This window comes from Thermobia domestica, chromosome 9, assembly GCF_964235325.1.
Source record: "Thermobia domestica chromosome 9, izTheDome1.hap1.1, whole genome shotgun sequence".
Lineage (NCBI taxonomy): Eukaryota > Metazoa > Arthropoda > Insecta > Zygentoma > Lepismatidae > Thermobia > Thermobia domestica.
This window is the reverse complement of record NC_137462.1, coordinates 117,120,871-117,141,077: the sequence shown is the minus strand read 5'-3', so window position 1 is coordinate 117,141,077 and position 20,207 is coordinate 117,120,871. Positions and strand designations below refer to the sequence as shown.

General features: G+C 34.9%; 1 protein-coding gene across 1 annotated transcript in view; it reads right to left on the bottom strand.

Moving 5' to 3' along the window:
* The window catches only part of LOC145694963 (Golgi resident protein GCP60), a 141,915-nt gene that overhangs the window by 20,205 nt on the left and 101,503 nt on the right, over positions 1 to 20,207 (bottom strand). The window contains exons 5-6 of the mRNA XM_081771777.1: positions 18,805 to 18,892; positions 3,001 to 3,187 (exon numbers count right to left, since the gene is read on the bottom strand). Coding sequence (XP_081627903.1) covers positions 3,001 to 3,187; positions 18,805 to 18,892 — 275 coding nt within the window. The remainder of the gene's footprint in view (positions 1 to 3,000; positions 3,188 to 18,804; positions 18,893 to 20,207) is intronic.

Genomic DNA, 20,207 nt, shown 5'->3' with positions numbered 1-20,207 from the left:
GGCTGCCGATTAAAATATTTCAAGGTTTTGTTTACTGAGACAGCATACCTTGTACGTGCTCAATTTCTTTCAAAACTTTTATTTAAAAACTTTTTCCAAGCCAATGTTAATGAGTTTAAGGACGAGAGAGAGAGAGAGAGAGAGAGAGAGAGAGAGAGAGAAGCAACAATACACATACATGCACCTAAAGGTAGGATTTTCTGTTTCTCGCTAAAGACCCCACTGAGGATTCAATCTATTCAATTGACAAGTAATTTAACTCTTTTTAGTGGACTGAAAACGTAAAATAAGCCGCTGCCTAAATACATGCTCACCACGAAAGAAATCTTAGATGGCAGCGTTGGTGCGGCTAATGAAGGATTGTCAGCCTTACTAACAATACAAAACATAAATGCATATTGTTTGTGTAAATAAAATCCCTGGACGTACCTACAAACATGGAATGTAAAAATAACCAAAAACGATCGATATTAATATCGAATCCATAGTTCCGGAGTTACTGAAAATAAATAGTGACACTTCTGAGCACTCTTAGGGATGTGGGTAACATGTGAAATTAATCGAATACCACCAATATTAGTGTCGAATTCATAGTTTTCGGAGTCGCTGAGCTGATTCATGACAGTCCTGTTAACATTTAGGCCAAAATTTAGTAAAGGGAATAGGTCAGACACTCCTAGTACTCCTAAGGGTGGTAATGGAAAGGGGTGATATCAGTGTCAAATTCATAGTTTTCAGTGTTGCTGAGATTAAGTAAAATGTAAAAAATGATAGAGATTAGTGTCGAATCTATATTTTTCGAGGTTGCTAAGCTGATTGGTGACAGTCTCAATGACATTTAAGCCCAAGTTTAGCCAAGAACGGGCATGTCAGCTGTGCCAGAAATTGAAAGGAACAACGCTCGTTCTTACTTATTACACTCGGTTCTTTATTTTATGAAAATATGTGTACGATTTCCTGCATAACTCAAACGCTTGGGGCAATTTCAACCTAACTTGATACATATATGAATTATAATTATATATATATATACACATATATATATATATATATATATATATATATATATATATATATATAAATAAAAAAAAAGGCTAAGACCTCTAGCATACCTATGGGCGAGATTGGAAGAGGTGGCAAGCAAAAATAATAATAATAATTTTAAAAAAACGATATTAGTGTCGAATCCATAGTTTTCGAGGTCACTGAGTAATGACAGCTTCAATGCCATAATGTGGGAGGTAACGCACCCTTAACATCTCTATCACTCCTACGGGTAACATATAAAAATAATCGAAAACAACCAACACCATAGGGGCCGCTAAAGCTGATTAATGACGCTCTCGACGTCATTTAAATTCAAGTTCACCACCCACTGTGGACAAAATATTCCTACGACGTGGGAAGCGATGGCAATCATAAAGGACCAATATTAGTGTCCAATCTATAATTCTTAGGATCGCTGAGATCAATAATAACACTCTTGATGGCTTTTAAGTCCAAGTTCGGCCCTTATTAGCATGGAACGTAAACGTAAAAAGAGGGGAGAAATAAAATGTCCAAAATGAAAGATTTTGTCGAATCCATAGTTTTTGATATCGGGAGATTGGCTGACCCGTTTGAAACAACTTTTACGACATAGTTAGTACCCACCTCAGGCTGGTTTTCTATCATGTCACTTTGATAAAAGAGCATATGTAGGACGGGTAGGGTGTGTCAAAATTTATGCCAAAAGAAGAGTATCTTAGGGATTTTTATCATTACACTTTTCCTGAAATGCATATCCTACGGGGAAACGGAACAGGGAAGGTTAATATTCAAATATCTTTCATAAGCCTATTTCATCTGCGCCAAGAACAGGTATTTCAGCTGTATATATATATTTAATACATTTATATAATATTTAATACAGGAGTTTTCAAACTTTTTGCAGTTGAGGCTCCCCTCAACCACCAAAATCTGAACGCGCCTCCCCTGTCAAATATGTAATGTGTCAACAACAAAAATACATATATGTCTAAAAGAAAGATTATCATATGTAGAACAGAGGTGATACAGAGGCTTTGGCCACTATGTATTACTAAAGAAGAAGGGTGCAGACTTATGTATGCTTGTTGCATTATAAATATGTTTCTTTGTACGATCTTTCTTTAGAAGTTCTCGCGCCTCCCCAGGGAAGCGCGCCGCAGTTTGAAAATCCCTGATTTAATACATTTATATAACCTACTAGAAATTGGTCTTCACCTTGTTAAATAAGTCTATTAATTGTACAGTCTATATCTGGTTGAGACTGTTAATTATAATCACTTGATTAATTATTTTTTTCTATCCTTTTTAGACTTATGCTTAACCTAAATAAGAGGACCCCAAGAACAGCCCTAGAGAAATACTAGTTGCTTGCAAACCACAATCTGAGATATGCTGGTTTATACTCTATGTTATTTCGCCACTGAGTCAAGAGCAGATCCCCATTATCTGATGTTATTAACTGACTGTATTACTTTTATTTTCATGAAGCTAACTGCATTCGACAGAAACGTAAATTTCATTGTATCTCAACTTCTTGGTTCTCACTCTCAAATCACTTATAAATCCTTCCTTAAATTCACGTCACCTCCACTATCTTGACCTCCTGAATATCCAGAGGCAATATCTTATGCCAAACTTAACTATACTAAATTTCACGATGTAACGACACACAAAAGGCAGTCGAGTACATTAAGTTTGATGTCGTCTCACGTTACTTTTCGTTTTTAGCTTTGCACGTTATGCAAAGTAACTATGAATTTTTATTTTTTATTCAAAATCTGAGTTTCTGTTAGGGGTCATACATGCCAATGGTGGGCGTGCTCTTCTGTTACCCAGACAAGAAACTCAATCCTTGAATTCTACTTATTACCTTCTAAGTAGAACTAGTAAAATTCAGCCAGTAACACAGAAAAAATGCACAATACTAGTTACTAGCATCAAATGCAAAAATGTATGTAATGAGTAACTTACCGTTCGAGCACTCATCTTCACTATCATCACCGCCTTCAAGGTTTTCGTGGTTTCCATTTGTCAGGAGTCGCGTTTCCTCGTTTACCTCCGTCATGTCCCCCTGATGCTGTCGTAACTGTTGTTGGTACAGCTGTTGCATATACTGATGATAATGTTGTTCCTGAAGTTGCCTTATTAAAACCGCTTGCTAAAATTGGAAAACATCGTAATATATTATCTTGATTCAGTAGTTTCTTGTACCAAAACTTATTCTTGAGTACATCAAGATTTTGAAACGACTTAATGTAACTTACATGTTACTTCCAGGAGCGAACGAAAAAAAAAAAAAACCATATATATCACTATATTCTTAACTGAAAGAATTCCAAGAATATACCAACAAAGGAAATCACACACAATGATTTTTTTTTTTTTTTTTTTTTTTGCATACACACGTAGTTTGCCATTGAACAGAACGGGAGCAGAACTTCATTTTTAATAACCTTTTCTGTAAGGACTGTAAAAGTTGAGTGATAGACAATAATTTGTTTACCAGAGGTCATCAATGAACTGCGTAAAACAAACCCAAATCGTTGAATCATTCTTCACCACCACAATGAATTCCCACTCAGCACATTGAACTGCTGATTTTTTAACCACTAAAAATATCGAATAACTCATTGTCTGTATTCACGAGATTTAATGACTCCTCTTTGTTCCCACACATGAAAAATAAAATACATGGTGAGCGATCTGTGTCGCCTGAAGCAACGGTTGACGCATAACAGCAGTTTCAGATATATCTTCAAACTGCTATGATAAATAAATGAACAGGCTTAAATAAACAAAGATAATTTGAACATAGAACGATCTACTCTTCGGCGGAACACTAACACCACTGTAAATAATAGTTTGTAGCTTTTCCAGTAACTCTCGTATCGCAGCTTTTTACTGGGCATGTACTAAATTTGTGACGTTAGACGCGTGAGCTTAGTCCATTCCTGAGATGTGTTGCTGAGGTGAGTTTTCCAGGCGTTGAAGTGGACATTTTATTCACACCTATCTAATATATATATACACAAATGATTTTGCAAGAACAGTCATAGCAGAATAAAAGAAAACTAATCCAAGGTTTTCTTCAGAGTAAAATGCAGGTATGGAGAACAAACTACAGACCTTTCCGAGATTTTAAAATTATATGGGGAACTGCTTTTAGTACCACTTTATTATATTTCTCTGCATACTTCCAAATTCACTTGCTATTGACGGAAATTAACGTACTTAATGTCAGGTTATCTAAGAGACCTTTGGAGGTCAAAACGGAGAATACACGTGTTGTGATTTGCAAATATTATTATAAAACCACCAACAGCGCAAATCTGTCATCAACATTGGGGGAGGGTCAGACCGTTCCTTTTTTTTTTAATGTTCAAAATATTTATGAAGTTGAAAAACAATGCTGTGGAGGATCAGGGGAGAGCCGAGTTATCTTCAACTTTGGGAGGCCGACACATTTGAGGCTTATTCTGGGGGGGGGGGGTCAACTTCATCTCACTTTCCTTTGTGGCAATCGGAAACAACTCATCACATTTCTTTCCAAAAAACACATTTTACATCGAATTATTGGGGGGACAGTCCCCCCCAGTTCCAAGATTGGAGGGGACATGTCCCCCTCATCCTCCCCGGGATTTGCGCCAGTGAAAACAACATATGCATCATTTTGTTCGACTACCTTCTGCCATTTTCCCGGTAACCCAAAATCCCACCACTATAGAACTGTTGTGATTTCTGGTCAAAAAATTGACAAGTAGTTTCCACAAGTCTCTTTAAAACTAATTTCTGGGAGTTTTGCAGAGATCAAAACAAATGGAAGCCTGAAGGTGCCAGGTCCCGGCTATACAGTGGATGCATTAAAATCTCCCAACCAAGTTTTCTTAATTTCTGATGGGTCGTTACAGATGTATATGGCCTAGGGTTGTCAGCGTGGTGTACGGTACCTTTCCGGTTGACCAGTCATGGCCGTTTATTTTGAATTTCTAGGTGCACTCGCTAATTGTCGACAGTACAAGTCTGGGTCTATCGTTCTGCCCATTGGCAGCATGATCTTATCCTACCAAACGCACAGCATTAGTATAGGCTTTGCCACAAACTGCAGAGCTTCTCCTCGCTTCGAGCACATTTTTTTTTTTTTTTTTTTACACATTGTTGTAGTAGCATATCCATTTTTCATCACACGTGATCAACCGTTTTAGAAATGGCTTTAGTTCGTTATGTTTCAGTAAAAACTCGATTCAGTAAATGTTTTAAAGTCAAATCATGTAGCATTCAATTTCGAGCTTCTTTCTGTAGTCAACTTCTTCCAAATGGTTTAACACTATTTGGTAGGATATGGATTAGGAATTAATTTATCCTGGCTTTAAGAATCTATAGCCATGTTAGTCCGTCACATATGAGAAATAGTGTCCCTTGGCAATCACATTAGCGAGGAACTGTGGAGGAAGAAAAGAATGGGGAAGTAAGAAGCGCCCTGGGACCAGTATGTAATGTACCACCCCGGCATTTGTTTCGTGTGGATGAGGAAAACCCAAGAAAACCTCACGCAAGATGGATGGCCTGTAAATGCGTATACACTTTTTCGACCGAATGACCCCACCCATAATCGAATGCGGGACCACTCGCATTAACACTGTTTGGTGATGGATGTTTACATCATTGGCGACGTCATGACTGCTTATATGTCCGTCTTGCTCGACTTTCACAATATATCATACCAATTTTGCTGTGATTGATCGTCCATTGCGAGGAGCATCTTGGACATGGGAATTTCCAAAACGAAAGCGAGTATACCATCTTTTTTTAGCTTTTGCTCTTGATAACATACCTTGCCCATAAATAGCACAAATTTCTTCACAAGCCTCGCAGTATTTGGCCTTTGTGGAAATAACATTGTAAAATGTAGCACAGTTTTGTGAGAAATGTTGCGCACTCATCTTCACGGGACAATACCTTACGTCTGATACGAATTCCAACACTTTTTGCACATTTGCTAATTTCAAATATCAGCTACACTAAAATGACGTTAGGCCCGATGCGCTGCGACTCACTCTGACATTTGGAACACTAACGTAATCTCGTGCGCAAAAGGCTTAATACTTTTTAGTCTACCTAACATTATTATAACAACATGATTAGACACATTTATATTCAGAAATAACAGACAGGATACTCGTCTACCATTTCAACAGCTCCAAACCAAGTTAATACATGATACGGTTTAACCCCTAGTTCGATCCAGGCCATGTGAATTTATGGTGGAAAACATCGTGTTCATAGGATTTTCGGGGTGGTTATTTCCTCCCAAATTCTCATTCCAGCAATTCTTTAACCCTTTCACAGAGGAAGTCGACTTTTGTCGACAGAAAGAAAATTTCCTTAACATGCGAATGTCGACTATAGTCGACGTGTTAAAATTTGTTTGTCCGTATCTTGGCTTTGTCGAGAGTAGTCGCCAAAGTTGTACCGTTCATTTTTTTGCGTTCTATTGTTTTCGATAAACAATAGAAATCACACAGAAAACCTTTGGCGACTACAATCGACAAAACCAAAATACAGACAAATTTTAACACGTCGACTATAATCGACATTCGCAGGTTAGGGAAATTTTCTTTCCATCGCCTTCCACAGTGAAAGGGTTAATAATCATTTATTTTCATACGTCATCAGTCTCCTTTAGCCTAAAGGGCATCAACGTGGAATGTAAAGTAAAAAGACAGACTGAACACGTATTCCGTAATTTAGAAATCACAAATAATAAGCTCTTTTCTTTATAGGGAATAATTTATTTACATTCACGGACCATCTGACACTTGTTGTCTATGCTCCTTATTTACATGTAACTAGGTGAACACAAAAATGAAGTTGTTATCAAGGTACCACTGCTACGAGCAGCTAATGCGAATAAGCGATCTTCTAATTGCGATGGTAAACTTCACATGTGTGTTCTTTTGTTTTTGTATGATAATCTGATTTTATTACTGAATATATGCTTAAGATAGTTTCTGTCTCTTTGACACACAGAATATGGATCATTTTTCTACCATTTGTACAGTTGAAATTTAGCTTCTGGACAATTATCTACACGTTATCGGTTCCAGACGGCGATACAATGAGGAAATTATTTAAGACAAATACTTCAGTTATGTTAACACACGCAAGAAAGCGAACCGTTTCATTAATAATTTTCCAACGTTAGAGCATATTCAAGTACAGTGTATGCAACATCCTGTTCTATTGTTTATTTAAGAGGACTTTCATTCTCCAGAAAATAACATGATTCATCTCTACATCTTCTCCATACAAAACAGGATTTAACTTATATTCTCCACATGCACTACTGAGCCCGATTTCCTTCCTCATTGTGTTTCTAAGCGCAAACTGTTAGCAATATTAACAATTACAAAAATAATGTTACTTCTTGAATACAAATTAATATCAATAATAACTATTCCTGTATCGTTCAGTAGATCGAAAGTTGTCAAAAAAGTTTATTCAGGAGATAACAAGGTTGATTCCCAACGCAGACTCCATCATCCAAGTTTTTCTCTCTAGTCAGTGCTCACAAATATTAAGACTGAAAACCTGAGTCTTCCTTCTTCTTTTTTTTTCCTGTACTACGTAGCACGAAAAGTTATTTCTAGCCTTTTAAAAATTAGTTCTCATTTGTTAAAGGATTTGTTATAAAGCAATGTAGAATACGATGGGTTACATGATGACTTACTAGTATATCAATAATATAAACAAAAGGAACTTTATTTATGAACCAGTAACAAATCATTGTTGTCATCAAATAACTCCCAGTGAACGGATAGTTTCTCCATCCTATATCATTTCACTTTTTGAAGTATGAAGTAGCTATATAATTACTGTGTAAATGAATTATAATAAATCACCACCAATTAGTACTGTCACTTCACTATTATACCAGAAAGACATCTGATAAGTACAGGCCGGAGTTAACAGCAAAATGAAAAGTCCAGAAATGGCAAAATAAAACAAACAAGGGTTTTTGAAAAAGAAAACCCTTGGATGTAAAATATTTAAGAACTTTAAAAGCCTATAATTGGTTTACTAATCGAATAAAAAAAATGAATCCTAAGAAATACAATGTTTTATTTTGCAGTTATACTTACAATTTAACATTATTGGAAACTTGGAAATTGCGCAATTCATAAGGAACATCTAACTATCCATACATCATTCTTCAGTAATAACAATGAAACAAAATGATAAACGCATATACAATATCCCATTGTATTTACATGCTGTTCCGTTAGCAGTTAAAAAATATTCAAAGCACAAGAAATACTAAAATAAAGTCGTTTTACACTGCACTAGCAATTTATTTTCACTTAAGGAAGTCATTTTATATTTTTGTTCTCTGAAATTTATAAACAAGGTTATGTGAAAATTATCTTTACACATCTACAGATATCAAACAAGTAATTTAGGAAAGATTCATGTCACTTTCAACAGTTACACCAGCATCATTTTGAGTGATGTTTCCAAATCTGGATTAGCATTTACATCATCATCGTACTTTCGCAGAATGCGCACCCTTGTTGCCAGATGCAACACTCAGATCATTGACAGCATCATTGAAGATTTTCAGAAAACTAAGTTAACACAAACTGCTCCTTTTCAAGGTATTATTCTTAAGCAAAGTCGAGCAATCTTAACTGAAGACGCATTATCCTCATCAAAAATATCAATGATTCTTTTAATGGATTTTAAGTTCCTAGCGTAATAGAAAGCAGCTATAATCAAGGACGCCCATGCTGTGGTTTCCAAGGGGGGGGGGGAGTATAAGCGACGTTTCAAAAATAGTTTCAAATTTTGCTGTAACTAATGTAAAAATTCTATTGGATTTTCGATATTCTGAAGTACAATTTCCTCTAGGAGGGCGAGCGCCCCACCTTGCCCTCCTGATGGGCGCCCTTGGCTATAATCCACGTACCCCATTCCGTTAAGACGGGATGTAGTGGAAGTTCTGAGGCTAATTCACAAAAGGCACTGCGCGAGCATCTTTCAGAAACACTTTTTTTTCTTTTTTTTTTCATATTTGATACGAGAAGATAACATCAGGAAAATGAGAACGTACTTCCTCTGCAATTCTATGTAATGCGCATGCCAGATAGGACATACAGTATACTTGGGAATAGAACATGAAAGGGTTTGGCTGCACTTTTCATGTATGCAGCTCTATCCATGACAAAAAGAACCCTATCGTGTTTTACGCATTCTGGCCACAGAACAGTGAATTATTTTGTTTAAAAAAGCTCTGCAACTGCCGTACCATTTACTTTTTACACAACTTCTGATGCACCAAATAAGTTTGTGTGCCTTTTCCCCCTTCCAAAGTTTCAATAACAACATTAGCAATGGAACGGCCTAGAATATCGCATGTTTCGTCAATTCAAACCCATATATTTTCATCACCAACATTTTACGAATGTAGTCAGTCAACAGTTTTGTTGTATGCGCTATCAACGTACGTCTTTATCAGACAATTTGCTTGGAACTTTTTGTTTTGTGTACTCCTCGAGAAAGTTCTAAATGAAACATTTTGTAATTTCCATAAAAGGAATGTCCATGTCAATTAGAGCTTCACCAAGATCATTCGCAAAACATAGTACGCGAAGCGGGATTCGTGAATTTTCAAAAAGATTCTGAACCTTTCCACTAGCTGATTTGCGTGTCCTTGCAGATTTAAGTTTTGCAGTGTTTATATGGTGTGTGACAAAATAACGCTTCTCAGTGGCAACCACAGTTACACATAATTTGTAAAATAGTTCAGAACCATCTGTTGAAAACTACACCATACTTCTCCATTTTCTCTTTCCTAGAAAGGCCTCAGCATCTCGAAACACTGAAATGCACACCAACAGCACGCCAGGTACTCTCAATAACTGCCCATACCTAGTCATTTCCATAAAGTAAGATCTTCGTCTATCTTTGTCATTCAAAATTTCAAGAACTGAAGACGCACTAGCATCCCCCCTCCATATGCGATATTCCAACGCCAATAGACTGCAGTTATTGCCATACACTGCGAACGCTTGGCCATATAAGAGCGAGCCAAATCTTTGGTATCCTCATTTCTGCATGGATAAAGAAGTGAAAGTGAAAATGGGAAATTGCAATAAATTGTTTCTAAATAGTGAAATTACATGTTTCCTGAAATACCAATACTCAATATCAATGAAAACTGCAATATATGGCATTTCTAGTACTTTGCCATTGATTCCGAGCTTTACCAATGAAGAATTGTTCATATGCAAGATAATGCGAGATAATATATTGACTAAAAAATATTAACCATAAAGTTATAATATAACCACTAGAGGCACAATCGGAGCTGCAAACGCGTTGCTCTTTCAAAGGCACTGGTGTATGGCAAAAGTGTGCTTGCGTAACACTGTGTGTTATGAACGACGTTTGTTTGGAGGAAGAAAATATAAATTTTACAACGAGATACTTTGTATAAATTGATAATTACTTGTATTTTTGGGCAGAAAGTGCTTCTACATAAGCACTATACCAGATATAATGTTAATTTAATAATAACAAAAGAAGAATGTTTTTAATATAGAATATACATTATAGTATAATTACTTGCTATGTTGTTGTTGATAGATACCTAACAAACATGTACGATTGCAATACAGTCTATGTACATATTCGTTCTAAGAGAATCAACGAATAAAATTGTTTAAAACGTATCATCGTTTTGTAATTTCAATATAAAAGGTGAGAATACTAGTAAATGTAATCACGGAAGATATTTTAATGTGTAAACAAATACTACCACTCAAGATCTACTTATATTATTAGCCGAACCAGGTTGATGACTACCTTTGGTGAGTCGTTGTAAAAATTTTGGTTTACCTCACCCGGGATTCTTGTAAATTCATATCCCGAAGTAAAGTAAGGGTGAATTTACTTCTGTAATAAGGTTAATGACTACGAACTTGACAAGACTTAAAAGTGGTAGAATAATCACAAGAAAAATGAACGGTGAGGCAATGGAGAAAGAAATCAGTGACAGTGGTAGCGGTGAACAAAATCCAGCACCAGAAATGACATTAGAAGACAGAATCATACTAGCTTTACAGCGGCATGAACAAAGCCTAAAAGACGATATGGAAGCCATGAAGCAGGAATTAAAGCAGATGATACAGCAGAAATCCAAGGAATCCAGCCGACAGTATGAAGAAATTAAGACGTTGCTTATTAAAGATTATGCATGTCATAACAACATGGTTAATGATTGTGTGGAAGTTCCTTGTTCACAAGAGATGACCTCGCCTTCACCCGTATCTGATGAGGACATTATTTTGGAAGAAATCCATCCGAAGAATACAATTGAGCGGGAAAGAGACGGTGGATCTACACATCATGCCGTAGATAGGAATGGTCACTCAACAAGAACACGGAATGATAAAAGGAAGGTAAAGTTAAGCGTAAATATGAGTGAAATACGTGTTATGAGTAAATGCATTGGTAAATGTAACGAAAATGCTACTTCTTTCCTAGAAAATTTTCAGGACGAGTGCAATATAATGTGTATAGATAGATCGCAATATATGAAACTAATCCCTCATTTATTACTCCCACCGAATCATCAAGCGGGAGTAGATAAAATTAAAAACAATTCAGATTATTTTGTACCTGTTCGAAATCTAAATATCCGTAGTGTGAACGATACGGAACAAAACTTAAATCGAGTAAATTCAAGCAATCAGAACGAGCAAAATAGGCAAAGCTATGTTGGGAATCAACCTAACCTAACCAATCATGACAATAATTATGTCAGATCACTCAACCGAAGTAGACACAAAAGCAATCGAAATACATGGCGAAACTCTAGAAATGCTACAAATCCTATGTATAGACATAATCGTTGTTCAAGAGATGGCATTTCGTATCAAAATCAGAATAACGACGCAATACATGTACAAAATAGTACGGAACCTAATCATGATTGTGCAGTACAATGTACTTTATTAGAATCATATGCTAGTACAAATTTAAACTGACTCTAGTTAATGAAGTAAGGGTTAAACCCATACCAGCTATAGATTCTTGTGAACATTTATTTTTAAGTTTATGTGTTAATATCAATAATGAAAACAATTCTTATGACTTCGATATACAAGCACTATACTTGATAGGATTAGTTAATGGACTCATAAATATTTTATCACATTTGTTTCAACAAATGATAATTTTCAAATGATTTTAATTCTTTCTCGTTAATATGAAGAATTATAGTTCGATTCATTAAAAGCAAAGGTTATTTATAGTATATTTGATTTGTGTTGAAACTTAATTGTCAAAGATTATGTTAAGTATATGATTCATTCTATTAAGCTAATTATTCGACGACTGTCTTCATGCACCATCTTATATGTTACTTGAATAAGATTCTTCTATATTCTGACGCTTAATTGATACAATGCATACTGTAGAATATCATCTAAAGTAGTTACTATATAATGCGCCCTTGATCATGGTGACTCATGTTTTAAAATGTAATTGCTTCTTACTATTTTGAATTCGTACCCTTCGTTAATTATATAAATAAGCGACGACGTTTTAATAATAAAATATATATTAATGTAATAAAGGATAAATGATAATGAAATGAAAGATTTATTATAAATATATTTATATGAATGAAAATAAATAATGTTATATATATGCGAGGGTCGATCAAAATGTATAGGACATAATTAATGGAATATTGTTATTATAAACGGACCAGTGGTTCTTAAATATAAAAACCAAGCTCCCTTGTAACTTTTATATTCAGTCCCATCGTCGGGCGACATTTTATACAACGAGATACTTTGTATAAATTGATAATTACTTGTATTTTTGGGCAGAAAGTGCTTCTACATAAGCACTATACCAGATATAATGTTAATTTAATAATAACAAAAGAAGAATGTTTTTAATATATGTAAGAAACATACATTATAGTATAATTAGTTGCTATGTTGTTGTTGATATATACCTAACAAACATGTACGATTGCAATACAGTCTATGTACATATTCGTTCAAAGAGAATCAACGAATAAAATTGTTTAAAACGTATCATCGTTTTGTAATTTCAATATAAAAGGTGAGAATACTAGTAAATGTAATCACGGAAGATATTTTAATGTGTAAACAAATACTACCACTCAAGATCTACTTATATTATTAGCCGAACCAGGTTGATGACTACCTTTGGTGAGTCGTTGTAATTTCTTGTGCGGCTTATCACTGTATAGAGAAATTTAAAAGAGAATGACATACCGCTTCAATACTCAAGTTACACATATCTTTAGATATCGAATATTATTTATCTGCAAAAGATTTTAATGTGTAAAATCAAGGCTGCTGTCGTGACCCATTTCCTGGTCCCTCGAACTGGAGCGACTTTGCTCAATTGCCTTAAAAGCTAAAGTTCGTATTATTTTAATCGATATGAGGAGAGGTATGTAATACTCTACAAACCTTCGAAAGCAATATTGATAAACTTATCTACTGAAGATTAGTGACAGTCAGGAATTACACACGAAGTGGATCCCGGGGATTTGAATACCCCGAAATCCCACTTTTCTGTAAATCAGTTGAATTTCAGGGATAAGTTTACAAAATTTAATATAATTTATCCTCATATTCAATTTGGATCCCCCGAAAAGCTTTAGACCTCTCGAAATAATTTCTGTATACGTCCCTGGTGACAGTTGCCATATTAAGCTGACAGGAAATATAAGAAAGGCCCCAAGTTGAACGTATGGTTGCAGAAAAGACTAAATATATTTAATTACTGTTTATGTTAGCGATTATTGTTTATTATTAATTAAAGCATTTGGTGAGTTGTTAAATATTCTCATGATATCACAAAGTGTTTGAAATCATAATATGACGCATCGATGTGCTACAGATTAATTTTTGCTATCGTTTTCTATTTTAACTGCAGTTGAATTAACGCAAGGTTCTATTAAAGTGTAATATACTGTATAAGTAAAATATGTCTATGCATTAAGAGCCGGCGGGACTCAAGTGACCTTGACAAATCGAAGGTATCATCCTTCCTTAGTTTCTCCTTTCAGTGCAAAGTTTTTCCTTATTTTGGCAACAGATGGGGTTGTTGCTGAAATGCCGTCAAAGCAAATGGCACCCCTCCTTTTCCTTCGTTTTCCCCTGCATGTGGTCAAAGTTGGACAGCGCAGGAGGGGGATGGTTACGGCTTTTAAATGGGACAGAAGAGTGAAATTCCTTTCTTTTGTCTAGAAGAGAAACAGAACTGAAGAAATAAATAAATAAATAAGAGGGACCAACATAATATCAGCCCCGTGTCTAGAGAGCCACTCAAATATCTACAACGGTCATAAACATACAGAGAACTAAAGCACTTGTCGCCTGTCTCTTTCTCAAAGGATTCTACCTATGGTAAATAACAGAATAGTGCCGGAAAAGTCTGATATAAAATGAAGAACCATACCAATATTTTTTTTAAAAAAAACACGGGAGAGCCGATATTCTAATTTATTTAGGGCCTTCGTGGTTAAAAAAAAAACTTGGAATTGAAATGCAGAAAACCCAGGCAAAGATCTGAAATGTATTTACAATGTGTCTCTTTTTTAGTGGAATCCATTTTCTTATTTTCTTTTCAAAATATGACCACCAGATTTACCCTCTCTCTCACTTTCACATTCGAATGGTCCTGGGTTCGATACCAGTGGCTGACCATCCTGAGTTTTTGCTATTACAACAGGAAAGGGCCCCAATGTTACATTCAGTCTTGGGGACGGGCTTAGAAGGACAGGGGGGGCATTGGTGTTGGTTTTTATTTGGGGAAATAGACCACTTCACTAACAATAGAATTAAAAGATGTGTCACTCTTCAGGAAGGTACACTCATGTCCAAAATTATTGTCGCATGTCTATAAATATGTTGTTGTAGGAATATAATTTGATAACGAATTCACCAGGTACTTTTTATAATATTAGTATGTGTACAATCGGCAAAGACATGTATGTGGCAAATTTCATGTCAAAAAGCAGTAAATAAGAACAATAAAACGAAAATAAAACTTTCGTTTCCATTTAGCAACATTTTGTTTTACTCATTCTAATTTTCGTATTTATAATTATTTTCCTATGAAATTTACCACATATACATTTCCAGATTGTACACATAGTATCAGTATTGAAAGTACCCAGCAAAATCATTATTACATTATATTCTTACAAGACAGTTATAGATATGCGACAATCATTTTGGACATGAGTGTACAAGGACGTAACAGGTGTTTGTTTCAAACATTAAATAAGTGTTCGTATAAATTGAACTTATTTCCTGACGTCATAGAACTAAGAACTGTTGCAGAGCGACGTAAGTCCGGTGACAATACAATATTTCATTGTTACTTTCATACTTTGCAATATATCTATTTTCTTTAAAAGCAAATTTTAATATGTTTTTATTTTCAACTTCTTTATTCTAAAATAAATACTAGCCTTTAACCAGCCCTGGTTTCCCTGGTTGTATATCACTTTAGGATTTGGAAAATGTGTCCAACGAATAAAAAAAAAAAAAATGATAAAACACCTTTTAAAGACATTCTTTTGTTAATCAATTCGCACTAAAAAGTTATAAATAATTTTGTTTATGCAAGGCTAAATAAAAAGAATGGGGCGCGTCATTTTATGAATTTATAAAGTAACTGTAAACCTATATTAGAGCGCATCTTTTTTGGTCATACATAAACAAAATCGTTTTTTACTTTCAAGTGCGACTTGATTAATGAAAGAATGTCTTTAAAATATTTATTATTATCTTTTTTATTATTGTTAATGTTCACATCCTTGATATGGGGTGCTTATTTTGGTAAGGTACCGTATGGTGCGTTTCTATACTACTAGGGTATATTAAAATTTAGTTTCCTATGCGTTACTACATACATTAAACAGCACTTTCTTTTTAAGAATACTACAGAATTACGAATATAGTGTTTCTCCGCCAATAAGAGGGAGACAGATTGAGGGTACCAAAAACCCCTAGCGTTGATTGAGAAATATTTAGGTGTCGACACTGATGAGCAACATCTACATTTGAATTTGCATGTTTTATCGGCTTTAGACAATTGATTCAGACCGGGATACATGGGGGACAGAATGTTGGAAGCAAGTAGTCCAGTCCCTAGTTTGAATGCCTGGAATGAGTAAGGACTCTTCCCCCCTTGGTAAAACCTTCCGGAATTGGAAGCAATATCAAAGAAACACTGTTCGAAAAGAGAGGGAGCAACCATGGATAAATAGATAGTCAGAGTCGAGTTTAGGTTTAGTGGGGCCCCAAGCTGTTGAAGGTAATTGGGCCCTTTATGTGTCCAGATGAACATAGGCACCCTAGATACAGAAATGAAGAAACTAGGAAGTAATTTAGGAAGCAGACTAGCAGAAGGAGTTCCATTAATTACATGAACGTAGGCTACACAGCAGGAAGCACTGTTGCTACGTATATACAATTTTATTTTATTTTTTAATTTTCTTATATTTTAGAAATGTATATCCAGTTTTTCTTTAGATTTTGGGGCCCTAAGCTATAGCTTGTTTAGCTTATACGTAAATCCGGCACTGTAAATAGTATACATATACAGGCGCGGATTCAAGGTGGCTATAGAGTCTATAGTCCCCCCCCCCTTCACGCTCAAGTATACACTGGATAAAATGGGCTTCATTCCTGTTTACTCTGGATAAAGAGGCAAACTATGGTTTAGCTTCTCCCTTGATCATATCCTGGATCCGCCACTATATATATATATATATATATATATATATATATATATATATATATATATATAATGTATGTATGTATATAATATGTGTGTGTCTAGTGTGTTGTACGATGGAAGCTGATGAAAGAGCTTTATATTATTCTTGATTTTTTGACAGGTAAACAAAGAATATTTCGGGAAGTAATCTACCCTAAATATTATAATAATGTATCTTATCTTTTCTCTTGCATGTATACTCTCAGTCCTGCAGGAAGTTTTCATTTCTTTCTTGGAATAGGTAAACGAAGACTTTGGTTCGGCTTCTCCTTCACAAATCTTTGACGAAAGGTTGACTTTTTCGCTACAAACAAATTACTTCTTCTCATAGAAACCATCTACAAATACACTGTACTGCTGAAACAGAAACCATCAACTAAAGAGGTCATAAATTTTGCCAATCCTCGTATTTGAAGTTCCCGTTCTTCACAATAATTTCCTTCCTCCCGCCCCTGTTAAGAAGTTCAAAGTAGGTTTTCAAAAGGACTGACTCCCGCTGAGAAGGAAAGTGGGATGAGGAATGACTATAGTGCCATCTAGCAGTTAGACGGCCAAGTATGTGAACAAGAAAAAATCTGATTTCTGATTTCTGTAGATTCAATGATGAAGGATATAATTTCTCATCGATTGTGTAATGGATGTATTTGGAAACAGCAAAAAAATAGCACAGTAGCGCACAAATACAAAGACAGTACTCCATTCTCAAAAAAGTCCGAAGTTTTTAGCTCTTTTCCTTACTGTAAAAAAACGGAAGACTTTTCCCTCTATTTTGATCATTTTCTTATGGGAATTTGGATTATAATTATCTGTATTTATAAGAAGAAAATATCACACACAGAGTTCAAATTACACCTTTAAAATGATATGCATCATATTGAGTGAGCTATTGAGACATTTTTGCGAAAGAACGAAATGAAACCATGATTTGCCTAAAAAATGGTTGAGATCCCATGTTAAATTGAACACCAATATTCCGACCGCTGTGGCGCACCCCTTCTCCCTCTTAATCATGCTGCATAAAATAATACACACTAAAAGAAATGCATCAAACAGCGTGTTTGATATATGCATTTTAATTAAGTAATTGACTGATTGGACTTCAACTTTTAGTTTAGAATATTCGTGACAGTTAAAACATGCGTTAAATGATGCTCTTTTAATTGATATTCCTTTTCTTTAATAGAAGTACGTATTTAATTAATTTATAAATTAACATATTTTGCATAGACACAACATATTAACATATTTCGCTTAGGCAAATTAAATTTCTTCATTTTATCAAGATTAACCGTGCAACTGAAATTAAATCTAAATTGCTTATTTAATATGCAGGTAACAACATGTATCGTATGTGGTGAACAGAAGCCTGAAAAAAATATTACGTCTTTATATCATATGTACTCTGTTTATGTGCACAGATTTTTTTAGTCTACTTCCAGAAGGCTGTCCAGTGAATTTATAAAAACAATAAAAACACTGCATTATTTCAAGCTTCGAAAATATAATGCTCTTTTCCTCTATTAGTAAAACTCTCTTTTTAAATAACTGATATGTTTAAAGGGAGTTTTAGTCAGATATCTTATTTGGATCTATACTTGATATCTCTTATACACTAAAATAGCAAGGAACTACTTTCGCCATGTGAGTGTACAACAAATGACTGTTTATCAACTAGTAACACGCTAGCAGCTGAAATCACATAGATTATGGAGCCAATTGTGCCTCTAGTAGTTATTTTATAACTCTATGATATTAACCATATATTATTCCTTAACATTTATGTTAACAGAATGTTCACTGCTAAAACCTTCGCAGTGAACTTGCTCGAATTCCTTATTTTAGGTTCATTCTGATAAGGAACGATGAAAATTATTAGCCTACACCATAAAGAACGTGAATCTCACCCCAAACGTTTAGTATAAAATTGTATATACTTGCCTGTTCTGGATTTCCCGGGTACTGTTGCTCTGCATAAGCCTTAAACTGGTGGTACGTTTGTTGGTTTAACGCTTCTTGAATCTGCCTCCTAAAAACAAAACAAATATTTTTCAGTGCCTAAAATACTCATCTTCATATCATTCACGAAAAGTATAAGTTGAAATAAACAATTTATACTGTAAACTCTTTCTGTTTGAAAATGTTAAACCAAAACAAGACAAAAAAAAAAAAAAACTCAATATTGGTGAGAAATGTTTACAAAAACTCAGAAGCACGACATGCTTCCACAGATTTTGTTTAATAGGTTCTTTTTACAACGTGTCAGCTGGTATGGTCAAGAAGTCTAAAGCAATCACAAAACATGTGTCATCGGTTCGAGCCGATTTTTAGGGATGTGCGGTTCTGTTATTAGTAACTTCTCGAACACTAGCTTAAAAGGCAGAACAGTGGTAACCCCGGGAATGAGTTGCGCTCGAAACAAGGCAGAATTTTCATGGCAAGATTCGAGATTAGGCATCACTTCCCGATACATCTGATATATATACACAGAGAAAGTAGATGGATAGGTAGATAGATCTATCTCTCAGTAAACTCTCTTAGGAAACAAACTATACAAGGTAGGCAAAATCAATATTTTTACTGGATATCACAAGTGACAATTCAAGACCTACAGAGCATCCTAATATAAGGTGGTGTGACAAAATAGGTAGCATTGAGAATATCTTGAAAACAAATTATCCAAGATAGACGGTTGTCAAAAATTATTGGGAAGATCTTAATCCAGCAATGGATCCACAATTCTTGGTAATGGTATGTATGCGTTTCAGATACAAATAACCTTCACCACTACACCCATGTGATATAGTTTTCATTCTTGATACCTGAGCATTTGAGATTAAGAAATAAACGTTTATGCCTTGTTCTGAGATGATATGTTTAACCGCGTAGCCGTAAGTACTTCTAACAACGAAGTTACTTAAACTAAAATTTACTGTTCCTGGGTATAGCTGGGTAAAATTTACTGCTATATCTGGTTATAACAAACGGTTCCGCGAACTCGAAATATTTTAACAACCGGCTGAATAGCACCACTGTATATATATCCACTGGCATCATATGGTGGGCATTATGTCCGTGGATTGACCCGTTTCTTTTACATACTCATTCCACCAACTTTTTCATAATCACTCTCATTTTTAATCAGTCTTCTTTAGCCTAAAGGAGGATAACTGTGCATATAGGATTTGTAAGTTGACTTTACAATTGAACAAAATTTGAAAATTTAGGAGCAACCAACTTTATGCACTGACATTTTATGCCAAGAAACAAAAAAAAAAAAAAAAAAAAAAAAAAACTTTAAAAATGCACTTTGTTATCACATAAGAAAACCCACAAGGATACAC